The sequence below is a fragment of the Vulpes lagopus genome, chromosome 12 (assembly GCF_018345385.1).
Source record: "Vulpes lagopus strain Blue_001 chromosome 12, ASM1834538v1, whole genome shotgun sequence".
In the NCBI taxonomy this organism is placed as follows: Eukaryota; Metazoa; Chordata; class Mammalia; order Carnivora; family Canidae; genus Vulpes; species Vulpes lagopus.
The window spans coordinates 75,585,599-75,604,202 of NC_054835.1; the positions used below are offsets into that span (position 1 = coordinate 75,585,599).

The following is an 18,604-nucleotide window of genomic DNA, read 5'->3' on the forward strand; positions in this document are numbered from 1 at the left end:
TCATTGAGAATTTATAAATGTCAACAAAACTAGAACTTTTATTTACTTTATAACTCATATCTTTGTTTTCTTTGATAAACACATAGTAGGCCCAGGGACTTTGGAGTCAGGTAGACTAGGATAAAATTTGGCTTTGCTAATTATGAGTCATGTGGCTATGGGTAAATCAGTTAGTTTTTCTGAGTTTCAGTTTCCAATCTCTAATATGGCACCTTGCAAAACTATTACAGTTTGAGAATCTGTGTTCTTGTATATATGAGTAAGTACATATGAGTCTGTGTCTGTGTGTGCATATATGCATATATATATATATTTAAGCAAGCAGGTATGTAAAGTATCTGGCATATATAAATGTTTATTAAATTAAAACTATTATTATTACTGATACTATTATTTGGCTGATCCAAATGAAGGAATACAAACTTTATGATTAGCAACATTGTTATAGTCATAAAATAAATTGTTTTAAAAGCATCCATTTATAGAGAAGTGATGATAATTCTTATGCTGCTGCCTCAATTAATTTAAGCTACATGAGACAGTAGGAATTATTCTAACATTTAGTATTAATAAATTAAAATACAGGGATCCCTGGGTGGCGCGGCGGTTTGGCGCCTGCCTTTGGCCCAGGGCGCGATCCTGGAGACCCAGAATCGAATCCCACGTCAGGCTCCCGGTGCATGGAGCCTGCTTCTCCCTCTGCCTATGTCTCTGCCTGTCTCTCTCTGTATGACTATCATAAATAAATAATAAAAAATTAAAAATAAATAAATAAATAAATAAATAAATAAATAAATAAATAAATAAATAAAATACATAGTGCTTTTCTAACCTTTGTAGTTAACCATAAAAATGTAGGATGCATTTTGCTGAAGAAAAACATTTTTTTTTTTACAAAATAGCATATTGGGTACATGAAGACAACATAACCTGCATTTTATGTATGAGATCTAGTTTTGAATTCTAAGATCTAAAACTGTAGTTGAACCACAAATACTAGTCTTGACTACCACTGATCACGTTCCATTCCTGCATCACTCTGCCAGTATTTTTTCCAGTTCATGTACTTGCTCACAAAATATTTCAAGATTAGATGCATGAGTGTGCTGTGATGAAAATGGCATTAAAGGAACTTAACATATTACGCAGTAAGCTTGGAACTAGAGTTACTATGCTTGAAGTATATATTTGTCCCTATTCCTCTTCTCTTCCTTTTTTCTTGTCCCCGTACTCTTTATTCCTTCTTTTCTTTCCCAATTTTGCCAGATCTATGTTACAGAAATATAAAGAGATCTGCATATGTTACAGAGAAAAAAAGATTATGTATTATATAAGCTCTCATAACCTGATATAATTAAGCCTTGTAAATTTTATGGTCTAGTTGTAGCCAAAGATTGTTTACTGGCTATATTTAAACTCACCAAGGATGAGTCAGTCTGAGACTTAGGGTCCTATAGAAAAGGAAGCAAACACCATTTTTAACTTCTGTTATTTCAGAAAACTGGCGAATAGTCAGATGTCTGCTTTGATAAGCTTGAGTTAAACAGGCAACAAAAATACAAAGACCCAAAGCATTTTAATGGCAATATATTAAACATGCTAACTTGGAATAAGAGTCTGGTAATTGGCTTTACCATTTTTCTAAGTACAGAACCATACATTTTTAAATTATGAGAAAATAAAGTGGTGAGTATTTTAATAGAAGAGAATAAGCTTTAGAAGTATGGTTTTCAGTTGTCTTGTTTTGAGAAATGAAGTTGTTACATTATCGTATTTTTCTCTTTTCTGAGTAAACATGAAAGTGATACCTGCTGGATTGGTAAGTGACATCTTTGAGGAAGACTGATCCAGATATCAACACTTTATTATTTAATTTGCAGTAATGTTTCTTATATTTTAGAAGACAATTCTGGACGAGAGTAGTAATACGTCCTTTTGGATTAGCACCAGTTCTTTAGAATAGTAAATCAATAAACTTGTATTAATGTAGTAAGACTTCATCAAATATATAACAGTAAATGCAGCTTTTACAATTTGAAGAAAAAATGCTACAAAAAGATTTTTTGTGACATCTTTGTATTTAAGCAAGTGGAAAAAAAAGTCAAGCCTTATGATACATGACAAGTGTTTCTTTGAATTCCAAGATATATGAAGATTTTTCAGTATTACTTCAAATAAGCACTCTAGTGAGGCCAGAATGTACTTGTTTTTCAACTGCAAGTCATCTCTTTTATTAAAGTACTGCTATTAACACACTCTTTGAATTGTACTCATATAACCGAATTTCATTAAAAAAAGAAATTGACATATCTTAAAACTTAACAAGAATGGTCTATGAGATTATTGATTTCACAAATTAAATGTTACTTTAGTGATAAAGGTAATTTTTAGATAAATTATATCCTCCAATAGCAGGTCTCTCTGGCCATTTGCAAGCTGGACTTTATTGTGCTTCACATAATCAATCATGTGTTCCTCTAACATTTTTGCTATATCCAAGTGATATTGAATGGCCTAGACTTATGGAACACCATGATGTGGGATATAGGTGCCCATGCAAGGAATAAACACCCCACGTATTACTGTCCTTTACCTTAAAGCCATGGTGCATTCTTTCAACATTGGCACAGGGAACTCAGAGAAGGAATCAGGCAAACTTTTAAGGTAGTTAATGGGAAAGAGAGGAACTGTGGAAAGCTCTGCAAAAGCCAGCATGTGGCCAAAAACAACAGCAGGTGTGGCCATATGGCAATTGAATTAGAAAAGGGATTTTTGCCACACTGCCTTCCAGAAGATAGTCAAACCCAGGCAGCACTCTTGGAGGGATGATTTACTCAGTACATTTTAAGTGTTTCATATTGCCTCTTACACTGTTCAATTCCAAAGGGAACTTAAATCTATTACACCAAATAGGTATTGAAGCATTTTCTTAAAAAATAAAAAATAATAAATTTTAAAGCAATTTCAGTTCTACATTTAATGATCATTATGCCAAAAGCATGTTTATTTCTAACCAAGCATTTGCTGAAACTGTTTTCAAAAAAGAAAAGCTTTTTAAGGCTAAAATTTAATAACTTATTATTTTAACAACACATTTGGTGAGATTATTTAACATTTTAAAATCCCCTACCTTGTCCAAGAAACTCTGTAATAATATACTTTAAATTATTTGTGTAAGAAGCCCTTAACCTATAAAATAACATTTTCCAGAAACTCTTGAAGCACATTTTCCTTTAAAAAGAATTTGCTGAAAATGTTTTGCTTCTCAGATTAGCTCTCAAAAACTTGTTTGACCTACTAAAGAACAGGAGCTATACTAGTAAGGTTCATTTTCAATTTTATTATTAGTATTGTATCATCTTATAATTTCAGCAGCATTCTTGGAGTGTGTGTGTGTGTGTGTGTGTGTGTGTGTGTGTGTGTGTGTTTTAATCTGGGGAAATGTCCATGCTTTGTCTTTTATTGTTCTTACCTTGAGGGAAAATATTGTCTTTGTTGAGAACCAAGAGAGACTCGAACATTTCCCCTGCTTCCCCCTCCACACTTAGATACACTTCTATTAGAGTGATAACAAACCAGCCTATGGTCAGCATGAAGATAATAGTTCATATTTCAAACTTAAATTTTCTAGTTTGTTTCTGCTTATTAGCAGCACCACACTTTTACTTTCCATGACCATATTTTCAGAACAACAGACCAATAGGAAGATACCTACTCAAACTAATAGCTAATAGTTTAAGTATTGATTTCTTCCCTATAATAGCGTTTTTTCAAATAGTATTATTATGTATATCTTGAATAAACAGAAATCATCTGCCTATGTAAAAAATGTGAACTAGTAATCAGGTTCTTTTTGGAGTACAAATATTATATTTCTATTGAAATTAGTTTACATATATTTAACTCAGTAGACGAAAGTCCTAATTTGTTGTTTTAAAATTGTGTTTTTCAGGGTATATGATTATTTTTGTTTTGCCTAAGAATCTAGGTTTTAACCTTTTTTAAAAAATAACGTTACAGAAAAGTAAAAAGAAAAACGTAATAAACATCACTGCCTCTGTCACTCAAATGTTATACTGCTGTATTTTGACATGTCGCTTCCAGTAAGTATTTAAATAAAACATATGGTTAAGCCCCTTTGGTTGACTTTTTAGGCTTTTCACTCTCGTGTGAAAGGCAACCACTAACTAACACGAGTTTGATTTTTTTCTCCCTTTCAATTAAAAAAAATACATATGTGTATCTTTCAAGCATAGGAGTATTATTTTTAATATGTAGCTTGAACAGCTATGAGCACTAACCCCATGCAGTTCAAAATCCACATCTAACTTTTGATCCCTTAAAACTTAACTACTTACTTACTATTGACCAGACAGAAGCCTTCCAATAATGTCAATGGTCAATCAGCTTGTATTTTATGTTATATATATATATATATGTATATTCCGTTCTTATAATAATAAAGTAAGCTAAAGGAAACTACATATTATTAATAAGAAAATCCTAAGGAAGAGAAAATACCCTTACAATACTGTACTGTATTGACTGAGAAAAAAAATCCACATGTAAGTGGACCCATATAGCTCAAGCTCTAGTGGTTCAGGGGTCAACTGTATGTTCAAAGGTATATGACGTATCATATATGGCATAGATGCTTCATGTTACTTTTTCATTACACTTCGTTATCATGATCTATCTTATTGACATGTAAAGATCCACCTTCTCCCTTTTAACTATTTTACAACATTTCATCAGACAAAGAGAAGAATGTTTTATTGATCCAGTCATCTACTGATGGACGTTGATAAGTTCCTTTCTTTATAGTATATCTGGTACTCCATTCGTTCTGAGGTTTAAGTAACATTTTCATAATAATCAAGAAATATTTATATACTTTGGATTTTCAGTTTTAGACCCCCAGCAGACCACTCTTGAATATTTTCCACTGGAGATGTTTTCTTTTTTAATTGTACATCAAATATAGCAAAATGGCAAATAATTCAAGATATGATTTTTAACATCAAATGTAATTTGTTCAAAATTAACATTAATCTTTCTCATAACTAGTCACTTCCATTTTGTCTTCCTGTCATCCTGAAAAATGAAAATGTAATTTCCCAGAGGCTTTAAGAATTGGGAGAGTATTAAATGTAACTGAAATTAAGTGATTAATAATTTACTTTTGGGTCATGAATCAACTTCACGGGATGCTAAGGATCATTTGCAACCCCAGAAGCACTGGCAGTAACAATGCACTTTTTAAGACTCAAGAACTCTCAAAGGTTGGCTGCCCAACCTAATTAAACTTCAATCTTCTGATACCAAATTTATTTCTTCTTTGTACTGAATTTCCTCAGATCTTCTTGACAGGAAAATGTCACTTTGCCTGACAGCTGATAGACAGGTTATGTAGCACCATAATTGGAGAGAAAAGGATAGCTTAAAGCTACTCGATTTAATGGCTCTGTGTATGGCTTTTTCTCTTTTCCTTTTTTTTTTTTTTTTTTTAAGGTTTCTATGACAGACACAAAAGGCCTTAGCAAATAGGCCTACTGCCATTTTTTCCCTGCTTCCTCCAGGAGTAATTATCTTACTCCATCAATAGTGCTGTCAGAAATTGGGCACATAATTCAGCATTTAAATGAACAAGCAATGTAATATTTCCTGTCTCCCAGTGGAATGCTTTGCAGCTCACATTCTTCTCTGTCACTCGCTCACTCTTGATGTATGGCCCATACCCAGTCCTTGAATGCATTCTCTCCCTTGTGTTTCATTGCAGATGTTGGCTCCGACTTGACACCTACTTCATTTGGAGCTTTATAGGACCAGCGACCTTGATAATTATGGTAAGAACTCCTCATTAACTGCGTGTTTCCCAGGTCAAGAAATAAAACTTCCACTCTCCTTGCACTGACTATCTTTGATTTATATAGATTATTTGGGGGAAAGCATCCACTTATATGACCCTATATGACTCAAGCAATTAGACCCCCATTAGAGTCTACTTTTATATTGTAAAATACTTAATCAAAAATGTTGGCGAAGAAAACATGCATTTGCAAATGCTTATGTAGTACCATGGCTCCTTAGGAGCCTGCCCCACAGAAGCCATTTGGTTTTGTAGGCTTTTGAACAGTGATGACTTCAAGTTTCACAACAATGTATTTCCTTTCTTTTTGATTTGGATAATTTGAACTATGAGTGGAATCAGATATTGGAAACAAGACACTATATCTTATTATTCCTTCCAGCTTTGTTTTTTGTATAAATCTCAAAAACTTTAAAATGCAAAAGGATTTCACTTGAAAATGGCACAAATAAGTTAAGCATTCTGGAATCATACTTCCTCTTGTGTTTTTAGATGCATAATGTCTTGATTTCAAATACAATTTTTTTTATCCTAATTTAGATTCTGTTTTTGGTATTATTTATGTACTTATCATTCCATAATACAAAATTATTCTCCATTTTTTAAAATAAAATGGGCTCTTGATTTGAAATTAGTTACAGATCTATAATTCACTATCTGAAATCCCTTGAAGCAAGTAAATTTTAGAATTCAGAGTTTTCAGACTTCAGAAAGATAATGTGGTACACGTAGTACACAGGATATAATATTCCTAGTAGAGAATAAGCAGTTGCCCCAAATCAAACACATCAACCAATACTCACAGTAGGGACTAGGCAAGACTCTGAAACCAAACACAGTAATAATTCAACAGGAAAAAAAAATTGGAAAAGTAAGAGTAAGTGGAATAAAGACAAAAGAGCCTTACATCAGTACTAATCAGGTTTTCCCACCAAATGGGTTTAGGTAAGGTTAGGCTTTTTTGCTACACAATGAATTTCTTAAAATGTTCACTTTTCAGACTTCTGAGATTTGATAAAGGATTATAGAACTGTATTATTGATAGTCCCCACCAATCCTAAATTTTAGAACATAGAAACAAACCAGGTCACAAAGGGCAATTCAGTGTGTGGTTTACATATATGTGATGTATGAAATTCACACTGGAACTTTTTATCTTGTTTTATTTTAAGTTCTATGCCTTCTCTGCTTCCAATGAAAAGACAGTATTGCTAAGAGTTTCCTGGACCTTAATCCTAGTTTGTTGTAGCATTAGAATTTAACCACCATTTTATAATCCTTTTGATCTAGCTATTCAAAAATATATTGATTTTAGTAATTATGATTTTGTAATATAGCATTTCAAAATATATCCCTAAATAACAAATTTGGGGCCATGTTCAGATGGTAAAAATAGTAACACACACACATATATATATATATATGTGTTTTATATATAAACATCTACTTGGCTTTGAGTTCCTTTACAGTTTCCACAGCATCATTCCAACTGCTGCTATTTTGTATTTGTATGTATTTTCACATAATAGCACTGTGTAACTCATTGGTATCCCAATTCCCTAAAGTGGCTTCTTGCCTTTACTAAAATACCAGGCAATCATCTATGATCAAATTCCTTTATAAGTATAGTGAGAGCTAATTTCCCAGAACAACTCATCTATTATGGAGAATAGACTTAATTTTTTTCTTCTATTCCAGTTACGCTACATAATAGTATTTTTTACATTGCAGCTTAATGTAATCTTCCTTGGGATTGCTCTATATAAAATGTTTCATCATACTGCCATTCTGAAACCTGAATCGGGCTGCCTTGATAATATCAAGTAAGTGATTTTTCTTCTTGTTTTCTTTAGCCAACCTAACTTTGGAACTCTAAATAATCCCAACTTTTAATTCTATTGAAATCTTGTGACAAAATGAAGAGGATCAGTGTGTTGTCCTTTGCTCAATAAGATCATTTATTGACTGCTGAGGTAACTAACTTGATCTGCTTGAAAATCAGTATAATGAAGCTGTGTCTTAAAAAAAAAAAAAAAAGATTTTCCCTAAATTCTGATTTGCAACACGATAAGATTTTAATATGTGCATTTATTATTTTGTCCTGAAAGCAAATACAAAGTTTCTGTATCTGGGCAGACTGTTGTTTCTTGGACCAATAGCTGTATCAGTTTCCTGACGCTCCATTTCCCCTCAGGAGCAATGTGAAGAGAGTCAGATGGTGGCACCTGCAAGTACTTAAAAGGGAGATTTTACACCACAGGAGAGGAACCCCAAGATTATTAATCTGGGCATTTGTGGAGGAGCTCTTATACAGCTGCCCTCCTCTCCTTCTGAGAAAAGAAGACAAAACTCAACTCCCTAATGTAAAATCAGGCCTATGGTGTATAAATATATAGCTCCAGGCTTTCACCCTCTTTGAAATGTTAACATTTTCCTCTTGGGAGGAAAATCACTCCAAAAGTCTGTCACTATCTATTCAGCCATCTTTTAACTTCCAAGGTTTGTCATTTAACCCAAATTCTATTTTTTTCTATGCTCAGAAACCCCTTGCCACACAGAGATAGGAAAATATTCACATTCTTTCCACTCTAGTAGTACTTTTATATATACACAAAAGGAAGCGAATTTACATTTTCTGAAATGAAAACTAGTTCCTCAGTATAACCAAAAATTTTATCTTGTTCCTTCAGAGGCTGTGACATTTGAGAAAGATAGTAACGTGGAGATGTATGTTAGTCATTAACTTACCCTATATTAAATTGCAATTTGTATGTAATTTGCCTACGCTCTGTATTAACTGAGTTAAATGTCTTTATTTAAATGAATGTGCTTTCAGAAGTTTCATGAGGTCACCTGTGACTTTTCGAACATTCTTCTCGAACTACCTCAGATAGCAGCTATGTCACCCATTTTCCATCTTTCTACATTTAGTGCCTGACAGTCTCTTACTCATAGTAGGCCCTTAATGAATGTTTATAGCATTACATTAAAGACTAGTGACAAAAGTGTATTGACATTAAATGGTTAATTTTGTTGAAGGAATCATCTAATTTAATTGAAAAGAATAGCTAAGATATTAGAAAAAATAATGTGATGGAGCTTACTAGGAATTACCTACTATGTGTGGTAGACTTTTGTAGTTCTTAATGTTACTTAGTTGAGGTAATAGTCATTATTTTGTTGGATTATGTACAATTAGACTGCCCTTCTAAACTGTAGTATTGGTTCTTTGGACTATCTTTTCCTGATGAAGTTGAATTTGGATAAATAAATAAATAGGCATATTATACTTTTACTCCCTTTAGTGTAAATTACAATGTCTTTGTATTTGTTATTTTATAGTATAAAACAAAAATGCACATAATACTTTGGTACTATTTATGTTGTGTTTTTAAAGTACTATCAGAAGTAAATACTTTTATATTTACATAAGAACTTTTATAATGTTAAAAATTAGGAGGAAAAGGTACTGTACATACTACCGTCATCATGTGTTTTAAAAGGTCACTTTGTTCTGTAATTATTCCTATGTATTTCTTTAAGTGATATGGGTCAAATCTTTATGATGTGTGTTGTTAAAAAAACAAACACATAATAGGCAATAGTTATATGTAATGACATTGATGGCATTAAGCTTTATATTACAAAGCAAGTAAAAACTTTGAGAATATCTTGATTTAAATTCTATCCAAACTGTTTTATAGTTTATATAGCCTTGGAGAAGTTGATTTAAACTTGCTGAGCCATCCTGTCCTCTTTAAAATGGGTACAATAATGGGACACCTGGTTGGCAGGGTCAGCCGAACATGTGACTCTTGATCTTGGAGTTGTGAGTTCAAGCCCCACACTGGGCATAGAGCTTACTTTAAAATAATGGTATTAACTATTTCTTAAACATAAAAATGAAATTAAATGGGCATGATAATGAAATACCCAAACTTCAAACAAGCAGAAGAATATATACAACCTTTGATGCTTTTTTTTTTTTTTTAAGAGTCAATAAAGCAAGGAGAGAAACTAAGTAATTGTTAGAAAGGGTGGTTTTGAAATGGAAGAAGCAGGAATCTGGAGAGGCTGATGGGGAAGAACCAGTAATAGAGTGATTAGAAACATAGAAAAGGGAATCATTTTTATAGCTGTGACCTGAGGAATTGTAGGATATGAGATCCAGAAGAGCAGTCAACCAATTCCACTCTATTAGATTACGTGAAGGACACTTTGCTACCAAGGTAAGGGAAGCTAGCAAGGAGGACTCTTTTCCACTGATACTGGATGACATAAATAATAGGTGTGATGTAGATTATGTTGGAGGAATCAGGGCAGGGCAGTAAATTGAGGAATTCCTGCTCACCCTCTTCTATGAAGTAAGAAAGGTGGCCATCTGCAGGATATAGGGGCATGTTGAAGAAAGAAAATAAGAAATAAATCTCAAGAAACTATTCCTTAAAACTTCCCAGAATCTAAAGGACGTTTCATTTTTTTAAAATATATTAACTATTTAAGAAGTACATGTGAAGAAATCAACAGGGCATAATTGGAAGAGAAAGAAGAATTTAAGAAAAGTAATAATGATTTTGAACATTAGGGAAACTCACAAAATCCGGCATCCTTTTTATTTAAAAAGGTCTTTGTTATATATGTATTTTTAAGTGTACGAGTGATGTAAGAGTATTTATTTTCAAGCCATAAGCACCATTTATCTGGAAAGTCTTTTTTCAGTACATGGAAAAGGACATAAATAAAAAAGTCATGTTTCCTTCTTTTTTTTTTTTTTTATTTGTGTAAAATGCTGAATAAGATGGGTTGCCTTGCTCAGTTTATTGAGAAAACATTTCACCATATAAGGACCTTTGGAAGTCAATGTTTTTCTAAAACGATTCCTTCATTCATTTATTTATTATCCATGCTCTTTCACACATAGATCGCTCCTTTATCTAAAATGTGTTTGCTTCTCCCAGTGTTCACTGTCACCAGTTTTTAAGCCACCATCAACTTCTGCAGAAACACTGCAGTGGTCTTTTGACTTCTTTCCCCGTATTGATTCTTGCCCCTACCTTCATCATCTAGAGTGATCTCTTGAAAAGCGTGAATCCCATCATCCAACTCCCTTGGGTAAAACTTCAGTGACTTCCTGTTAACTCTCTGCACAGAAGTCCAGACTCCCTACACGGCCCCACTAAGTCTCCTTTCTTTTTAGCGTGTTGTTAAGCCATTTGCCCCGTGGCCATTCTAGATGGGTTCTCTTTGCCTCGTTTTCTCTCTCTTTTCTCTACTGACTCCCAATTTACCCTTATATAATTTTTATTTTTAAAAGTAATTTAATTATGCTTTAATTCAAAATTTACTTCACGGTCCTGAAAATAAACACATTTTTCCGTGTGTGTGTGTGTGTGTGTGTGTGTTAGTTTAGAGCTTTCATTATGCTGACTCATTTCATTACTGTATTAATGATATACTCCAGAACAAATAATAATAGAGTGAATTAGTATAGGTAATTACCAAGGAAATGGGGTATGCCAATTCTCAGATTTCTATAAAAGTAATAAAAATTTCAAAATACATTTCTATTTGTTGTTTGCTTCCTTGTCTTTGTCTCTTTTTTCTCAAAATAAACAATTATATTTGGAAAAAAAAGTAATTCCACTCATTTGAATTTTCTGGTTGAGTTTCAGACCAGTTGAGGTTAGAGCTTACAGTAATCATAGCAAAAATCTTAACTAATTTTGAATATATGCATGTATGTATAAATATGAATAGCAGTTATTGAATTATTACCAGCACAGAATCAACTAATTATTGCCGAAGTATTAAGACATGTAAAACTAATTCTTGAGAAGCATTTAGAGCACTCTTGACTTTTACCTTCACAATAAAAATGTGTTGCTTACATAGTTATCAACTACTTCTGCTACTGGTTTAATATATCACAGGTACTTTTTTTTTTTTTTTTTTACATCACAGGTACTTTAAAGAGTAAAAAGTAATGGTAGAGGCTTTTAGAGCTAAGAAAGAAAATCGGTACCTATGTGGAGGGACAAGGAGTTTACTTAGGCTTCCCTTCCCTGTGTCTGTCCCTAGCTCCTTTCCCATGGACAAACTTCTGCATCTGGATTTCTGATTTTGGCTTAGTCAGGTTTTCTGATTTCTGGTCTCTCTTAGGTTTAGCATGAGTGTTGGGATGGCAAACATATTGTCAGGTGGCTTAAAGAAACAGTTTCACTTTGCTTCCTTCTTCCTAATGCTCTACTTGCTAAAGGAAGGCATAGTGGTAGAGGGAAATAATGACTTGAATGTCAGACACTTGGGTTTGAATTTCTGTTCAATGTAATAATTGTTCTATTAACTTGCAAGTTTCATCATGGTTCTCAGTATCTCCTCTGAATTGGGGATAATTGTATCTACTTTGTAGAGTTTTGAGATGATTAAATATAATTATATGTAATATGCATACATCACATAATTTGTGCCCCTACAAGATGGTTTGGTTATTTTTAACTACTATGTGAAAATATACTGCTGCCTTTAGTTCTTGGTGCTTTCCATGTTGAAATTTGTTCCATCTCATATCAAAATCCGATTAGAATTTGACTGGCCTTGTTTACCATGGGGTGTCATTAAGAATATGCAAGAATATGCATTATAGGGGCTCCTTGGTGGCTTATTCGGGCCTTCAGCTAAGGTTATGATCCTGGCGTTCTGGGACCCAGCCCCACATTGGGCTCTGCCCCCAATGAGGAGTCGGCTTCTCCCTCTACCTCTGCCTGCCACTCCCCCTGCTTGTGCTCTCTCTCTGTCTAAATAAATAAATAAAATCTTTAAAAAAAGAATATGTTATAAATAAGTATATAGATTTTATACATAGTACATATTTTATATTTATAGTTATATATAAATTATATAATACATAATTATATAACATACAACATATCATATATAATACATATATGATGATACATATTATTATATTAATATATTATATTAATACATATATAAATGTGTAATATACATTTTAAGCCAAACTTAATTATGAAAGAGTTGGTTCTAGGAAGGAAATGCACATTTAATTAATAAGCAACAAATTCTATAGTTAGTTCTGAAGAAGAGAGAAAGAAGTATGCTTAGTGAACTTGGACACTGGCCATACATAAAGAAATCTAAGAAGGCTCTAAATAACTTCAAGGATGAATAGAAAAATGTTATAACTTACTTACCTTACCAGCATCCACAATAACTTACTCTGTTCTTAAAGGTAACTTGCTTTGAGGACTGTTTCTAGATATTGGTAGAAACAGTTAAGTGAGAATTGCATTCTGTTTGAATGTAATATGTTACCTTATTACATGATTACTAGTATTATATTATTTATGGAGTGGTAGCAATCTAAAAATTAAAGACAAGAGCAAATTGATGTAATCTTGAAAAATGCAGCAGTATCACAAGAATATTTTAACCCTTTAATTTTTTCTCCTTTGTATTACTATATCAAGATGAATATATATATATATATATATATATATATATATATATATATATATATAGCTAGAGAGAAGGGCACACACAGGAAAGAAAGCCTCCTTTTCAAAAAGCATCATCTTTATGCTGTAGTCAGAGCAGTATCCTAAAAAAGAGTTTCAGCCTTTATGAGAATAGCAAATTTAGTCCTGAGTTGTATTTAGTAAAAATATTGATCCACTTCAAAGTTTCTGGATGAGTTTTTAGGAAAATATTTTTAGTTCTTTCTCATTTTTCTCAAAATATTAGCTAGTGATATAAGAATGTTGAAATACCAATTTAAGTTTTTTAAAAGTAAGCTCAGTATAGTTCAGTAGTCCGTACAGATTTAAAAAAGAATAGCTTATATCTCCAAGCAATTGATTTTATTCATACTTTACCTTACACCACCGAAACTACTAAATTCAAATAAAAATTCTACAAATTTCTAATTATTTTGAATATTTAGTGATGTGTTTAAAAACTGTTACCTCTCTTGTAAAAAGATTCCTGGGTCAACACACTATACTAAAGATGTATTTTACCAAATCTTTATCAGGTAAATTTCCTAAAGCCTATCCATACCATAAGCACTCTAGTTCTAGAAAATGTAGAACTAGTAATTGATTAAATAAATAATTCACTGTAATAAGATAAAATAATGTTCAAGAAAATTTTGAAAGGAATATCATCTGTCTGCTATTTCATTTTTCCCAGTCTTCCTCCATTTCCTTGGTCTGTGGTTGAAGATCACTGGAAATGTACAATAACATTATCATAAGTGATCCAAGTATATTTGAAGAGATTACACTTCTAAACAACACTGTTTGGAGTTCCATGTGTTGTTATAACATCACTAGATTTGCTTCAAACAAGTTAAGGTAGTAGGTAGTAGGTAGTCCTTTACTGATTAACTTAATTCCAACGGTAAAGGCATTCCTTGATTTGGCACTTATTTGGAAAATGAATTTTCACCACAGATTCACAAAGATGTGCATTCTGCAAATGTTGTTGCCAATCTCATTGTATCATGCATTTTACACTATAGTGTTCAGTTTTTTGAAATGTAAAAGTATTGGTCTCTGTCAAGTTCTTTATTTTTTTTTTTTTATTAAAATGCGTTTAAATCCCCATATGATCTTCCTAGGAGCCAAGTGTTTTATGCATCACTGTGTTCAGCATACTTTATACACTGGGAGCTGACATTTGAGAAAAACAGTTTGAAGCATGATTGTCATAGGCACACTGGAACTGTTTTGCATTATACCTTGAGATCAAATAATATTTTCACTTTTCTCCCAAATAATTAGTTTTGTATCAAATTTAGGAAAGTCATTTGCAGTGCAGTCTAAGGATGAGAAAGTCTGAAAGACTAAACGAAAAATAATTCTTCTTTATAATAAAAACATAAAAATTAGCAGCTCCTTTGTTTTCTATATGTGACTTGGACTCAGATTTCCTTTGTATCTTCTGTGAAATGTGCCGTTGTACTTGGGGGAAGCTTGGTAAATGGATTTTTTTTTTTTACGAAACCAACATTTCTCAAGTCATAAAACTCATTTTTCCCTAAAAGTACATAAGTGCAGATTTTTATAATAGTGGTAGAAATCTGGACATCTGGGTGGCTCAGTGGTTGAGCATCTGCCTTTGGCTCAGGTCATGATCCCAGGGTCCTGGGATCCAGTCCCACTTCAGGCCCCCCACAGGGAGCTTGCTTCTCCCTCTGCCTCTCTCTCTGTGTCTCTCATGAATAAATAAATAAGATTAAAAAAAGAGTGGTAGAAATCTGAGAATAATTGCAAGTAAATATTTGTGTCTGTATTAGTCACATTTATTTAATTTTTAATATATGAATATGGCTTTGCATTTTATTCTTTATTCATTATTTTTTTAATAAATGAGAAGTACTAAAATTTTGAATTTATTTTGAAGATAGAACTTACAGAATTTGCAAATTTATTTTATGTAGTCTCTCAGAGGAAGGAATGGATTGTGATTTCAAAGTTTTTGGCTTGGGATACTGAATGAGTTGTTATTACTAAGATGTTGAAAACTGCAGAAAAAACGCCTTAGGGGTGTCAAAAGATTTTTTTTTTTTTTGACAACTAAGTTTGAGAGACTTACATCTTACTGTAGATGTTGAGTAGGCAGTTAGAGTGATGAATGCTGGAGATTTAAATTTGGAGTCATCAGTGTACAGGTTTGTTTTATTTTGATTTTGCATGGAGTTTTTTTATGTTTTATTTTTTGAATACTGATTTCATTTTATATATATAAATATATATATTATTACTTTCTATAATGTCAAATAATCCTGTTCTTTATTTGTCACTGTGATTCACTTCCTTTAAATATTAAGCAGAGTGAGATGATGGGGAAAAATGTAATAATAGTAAAATAGTGAAAGTGATATGGACAGATGGCAAAAAAATTGAGATAGTGATATTCCAACAAGACTGGTTTCCCTCACTAGTCACTAGGATGTATTTTTTTGTTAGGATGACTCCTGATATGAGTATCAAATGCTCACCCAAAATAACAGCCTAAATCATGACAAATGGGACAAAAAAAATCAGATGTAGGAGGTTCCAGAGTTGACTCAATAGTTCACTGATGTCAGTAAGGGTCTAAGCTCCATCTATGTTTCCCATAAACAGGTGCTCCTTGGCCATTCCTTGAACCTTAGAAGTATAGGTACTAGCTGCAATCTTAGGAAAATTGATCAAGATTTTATTTTAAATCCATGGTATTGGGTAAATAAAGAGATTGAGAGTCAAAACATACAATAAGAGGGCCAGTGACTGTAACCCTGGATCACGCTAACTTTTAGACATATTGGAAATGCAGAACCTACAAAGTAGATTTCAAAAGAGTAGCCAGTGGGGTGGGAAGGCTAGAGATCCTGGGAACTAGGTGAATCAAGCCTGTCAGTTAAAATGGGAACTTGGATTTGGCCACTGAACCACATGGAGATCCTTGTGCATTCAGGAGTTGTTTTGGCAAAGTAATTGACAACACCTTAGCGCTCTAAGTGGGTTGAGGGGAGAATAGTAAGGGAGGAGTTAAAAACCACATGTAAAAAAGCCACAGGTATTTTTCTGTAAATAAGAGTGAAGAGGGGATCCCTGGGTGGCTCAGCGGTTTAGCGCCTGCCTTTGGCCCAGGGCACAATCCTGGAGTCCTGGGATCGAGTCCCACGTCGAGCTCCGGCATGGAGCCTGCTTCTCCCCCCTCCCGTGTCTCTGCCTCTCTCTCTCTCTCTCTCTCTTTCTCTCTCTCTCTCTCTCTGTCTATCATGAATTAAAAAAAAAAAAAGAGTGAAGAATGGAGGTTAAAAGTAGGGTCAAAGGAGTTTGGGTTTTGTTTTATTGATTGGTTAATTTAAGCATGATGGAGATTATAGCCTCTTCCTTTTAATCTGGTAAGAATGGACAAGTTAGGATGCTTCCGTGGCTCAGTGGTTGAGCATCTGCCTTTGACTCAGGTCATAATGCCAGAGGTCTGGGATCGAATTCCGCATTAGGCTATTTCTCCCTCTGCCTATGTCTCTGCCTCTGTGTGTGTGTGTGTCTCTCTCTCACGAAGAAATAAAATCTTTAAAAAATAAATAAGTCAAATCTTTTATATTTTATACATATTTAGTAAATTTTATGTGTAATTTCATGAATTTAAGAAGCAAAATAAGTTACATAGAGAAGAACTAATCATCAATAAAAATTACCTAAGTGACAAAATTCTTTTTCGTTTAAGTAATAACAAGGTATGCATTTTGATACCCTTAAAAACAATCTTTGGGGCAGCCCGGGTGGCTCAGCAGTTTAGTGCCGCCTTCAGCCCAGGGCGTGATCCTGGAGACCCAGGGTCGAGTCCCATGTCGGGTTCCCTGCATGGAACCTGCTTCTCTCCCCTGCCTGTGTCTCTGCCTCTCTCTGTGTGTGTCTCTCATGAATAAATAAATAAAATCTTTTTTAAAAAATCCTTTATTTAGCTATTTTCCTGGAAATAAAATACAAAGCTATATATCATGAAATTTTATTAAGCATACTTTATAAGATAACTGTGTGCTAATATACCTCTTGGAATATAAGATGAACATCCTTATTTCTCAGAAATACCTGATTATATATGCAGAAAAAAGACTGAATGGAAATATACTATAAAATGAATAATGGTGACCTTTTAGTGGTAAGATTATGTATAATTTAAAATGTTCTTTTTTGTACACTTGTATGTTATTTTCAGACAGCACTTCTGACACCAATTATGTGGGTTTTTTTTTTTCTGCCACCCACCCCATTCTCCAACACCAAATAAGTTTCTAACAATTAAATTCAATTTTGACACTAACTCCTGCAGTTAGAATAAACCGTACAGGTTGAGGACTCAGTTTCATAACCCTGCCTGCCACTCGGATGCCAGCCACAAGTGGGTTACATAAGCTATCCCCCTTATGCCTGGTGAACTACAAATTCAGGAGTTCCCACAATCACTCCTCAGATCCAGTGATTCACCAGAACAACTCACAGAACTCAGCAAAGTGCTCTACTTAAAATTGTAGCTCTACTGTAAAGGATACAACTCAGGAAAAACCAAATGGAAGATATGTGGAAGGATGAGGGATTGAGGTGTCAGTAGAATTTCCATGGGTTCTCTGGGATCTACCCTCCAGCCTTTCAAAGTGTTCACCAGCCCTGAAGCTCCTTGAATGGCAGCATCTGTTAAGGGTTTTAGTAGAGTTTTCACTACAACAATGTGACTGGTTAATCATTGGCCAGTAGTGTAGAACTCAATCTGTGGGCCCCCACCCCTTACTGGGGCTGCAGTTATAGGTGGGAGTGGGGCTGAAATTTTCAACCCTTTAATCATGGCTTTTTCTCTAGACTTGTCCCCTCTACTCACCTCCACCCTTCCTTATTCCCTCTGCCAGCCCCCATTATCCATTAGCATCCAGACACTATATAAGAGATTTCAAGAGTTTTAGAAACTGCCCTAGGAACAAAGACGAAATATTTATTCTTTGTTATACCACAGTAATTTTGAGTTTTTGAAGTTAGTATGATGAACACTATAGTACTTATAAAAAATTTTAATTGAAAATGGCTTGCCCTATGTTATGTCCATAAACGTGTTAGTGACATAACAGTCTAAGAATGTCATCTTTGAGCATCATCCTGTATTTCTAACCTCTGAAAAGTTTTAAAAACTCAAGTCTAATTTTCTATTAGTAGTATGCTACTATGTATA

General features: G+C 33.6%; 1 protein-coding gene across 26 annotated transcripts in view; it reads left to right on the forward strand.

Annotated features, from left to right (window-relative positions):
- Window positions 1–18,604, forward strand: part of ADGRL3 (adhesion G protein-coupled receptor L3) — an 802,670-nt gene that overhangs the window by 718,615 nt on the left and 65,451 nt on the right. For all 26 annotated transcript variants that reach the window (XM_041725369.1, XM_041725367.1, XM_041725376.1 and 23 more), the window contains 2 exons: window positions 5,780–5,846; window positions 7,601–7,692. In XM_041725369.1, the coding sequence (XP_041581303.1) occupies window positions 5,780–5,846; window positions 7,601–7,692 (159 nt within the window). The remainder of the gene's footprint in view (window positions 1–5,779; window positions 5,847–7,600; window positions 7,693–18,604) is intronic.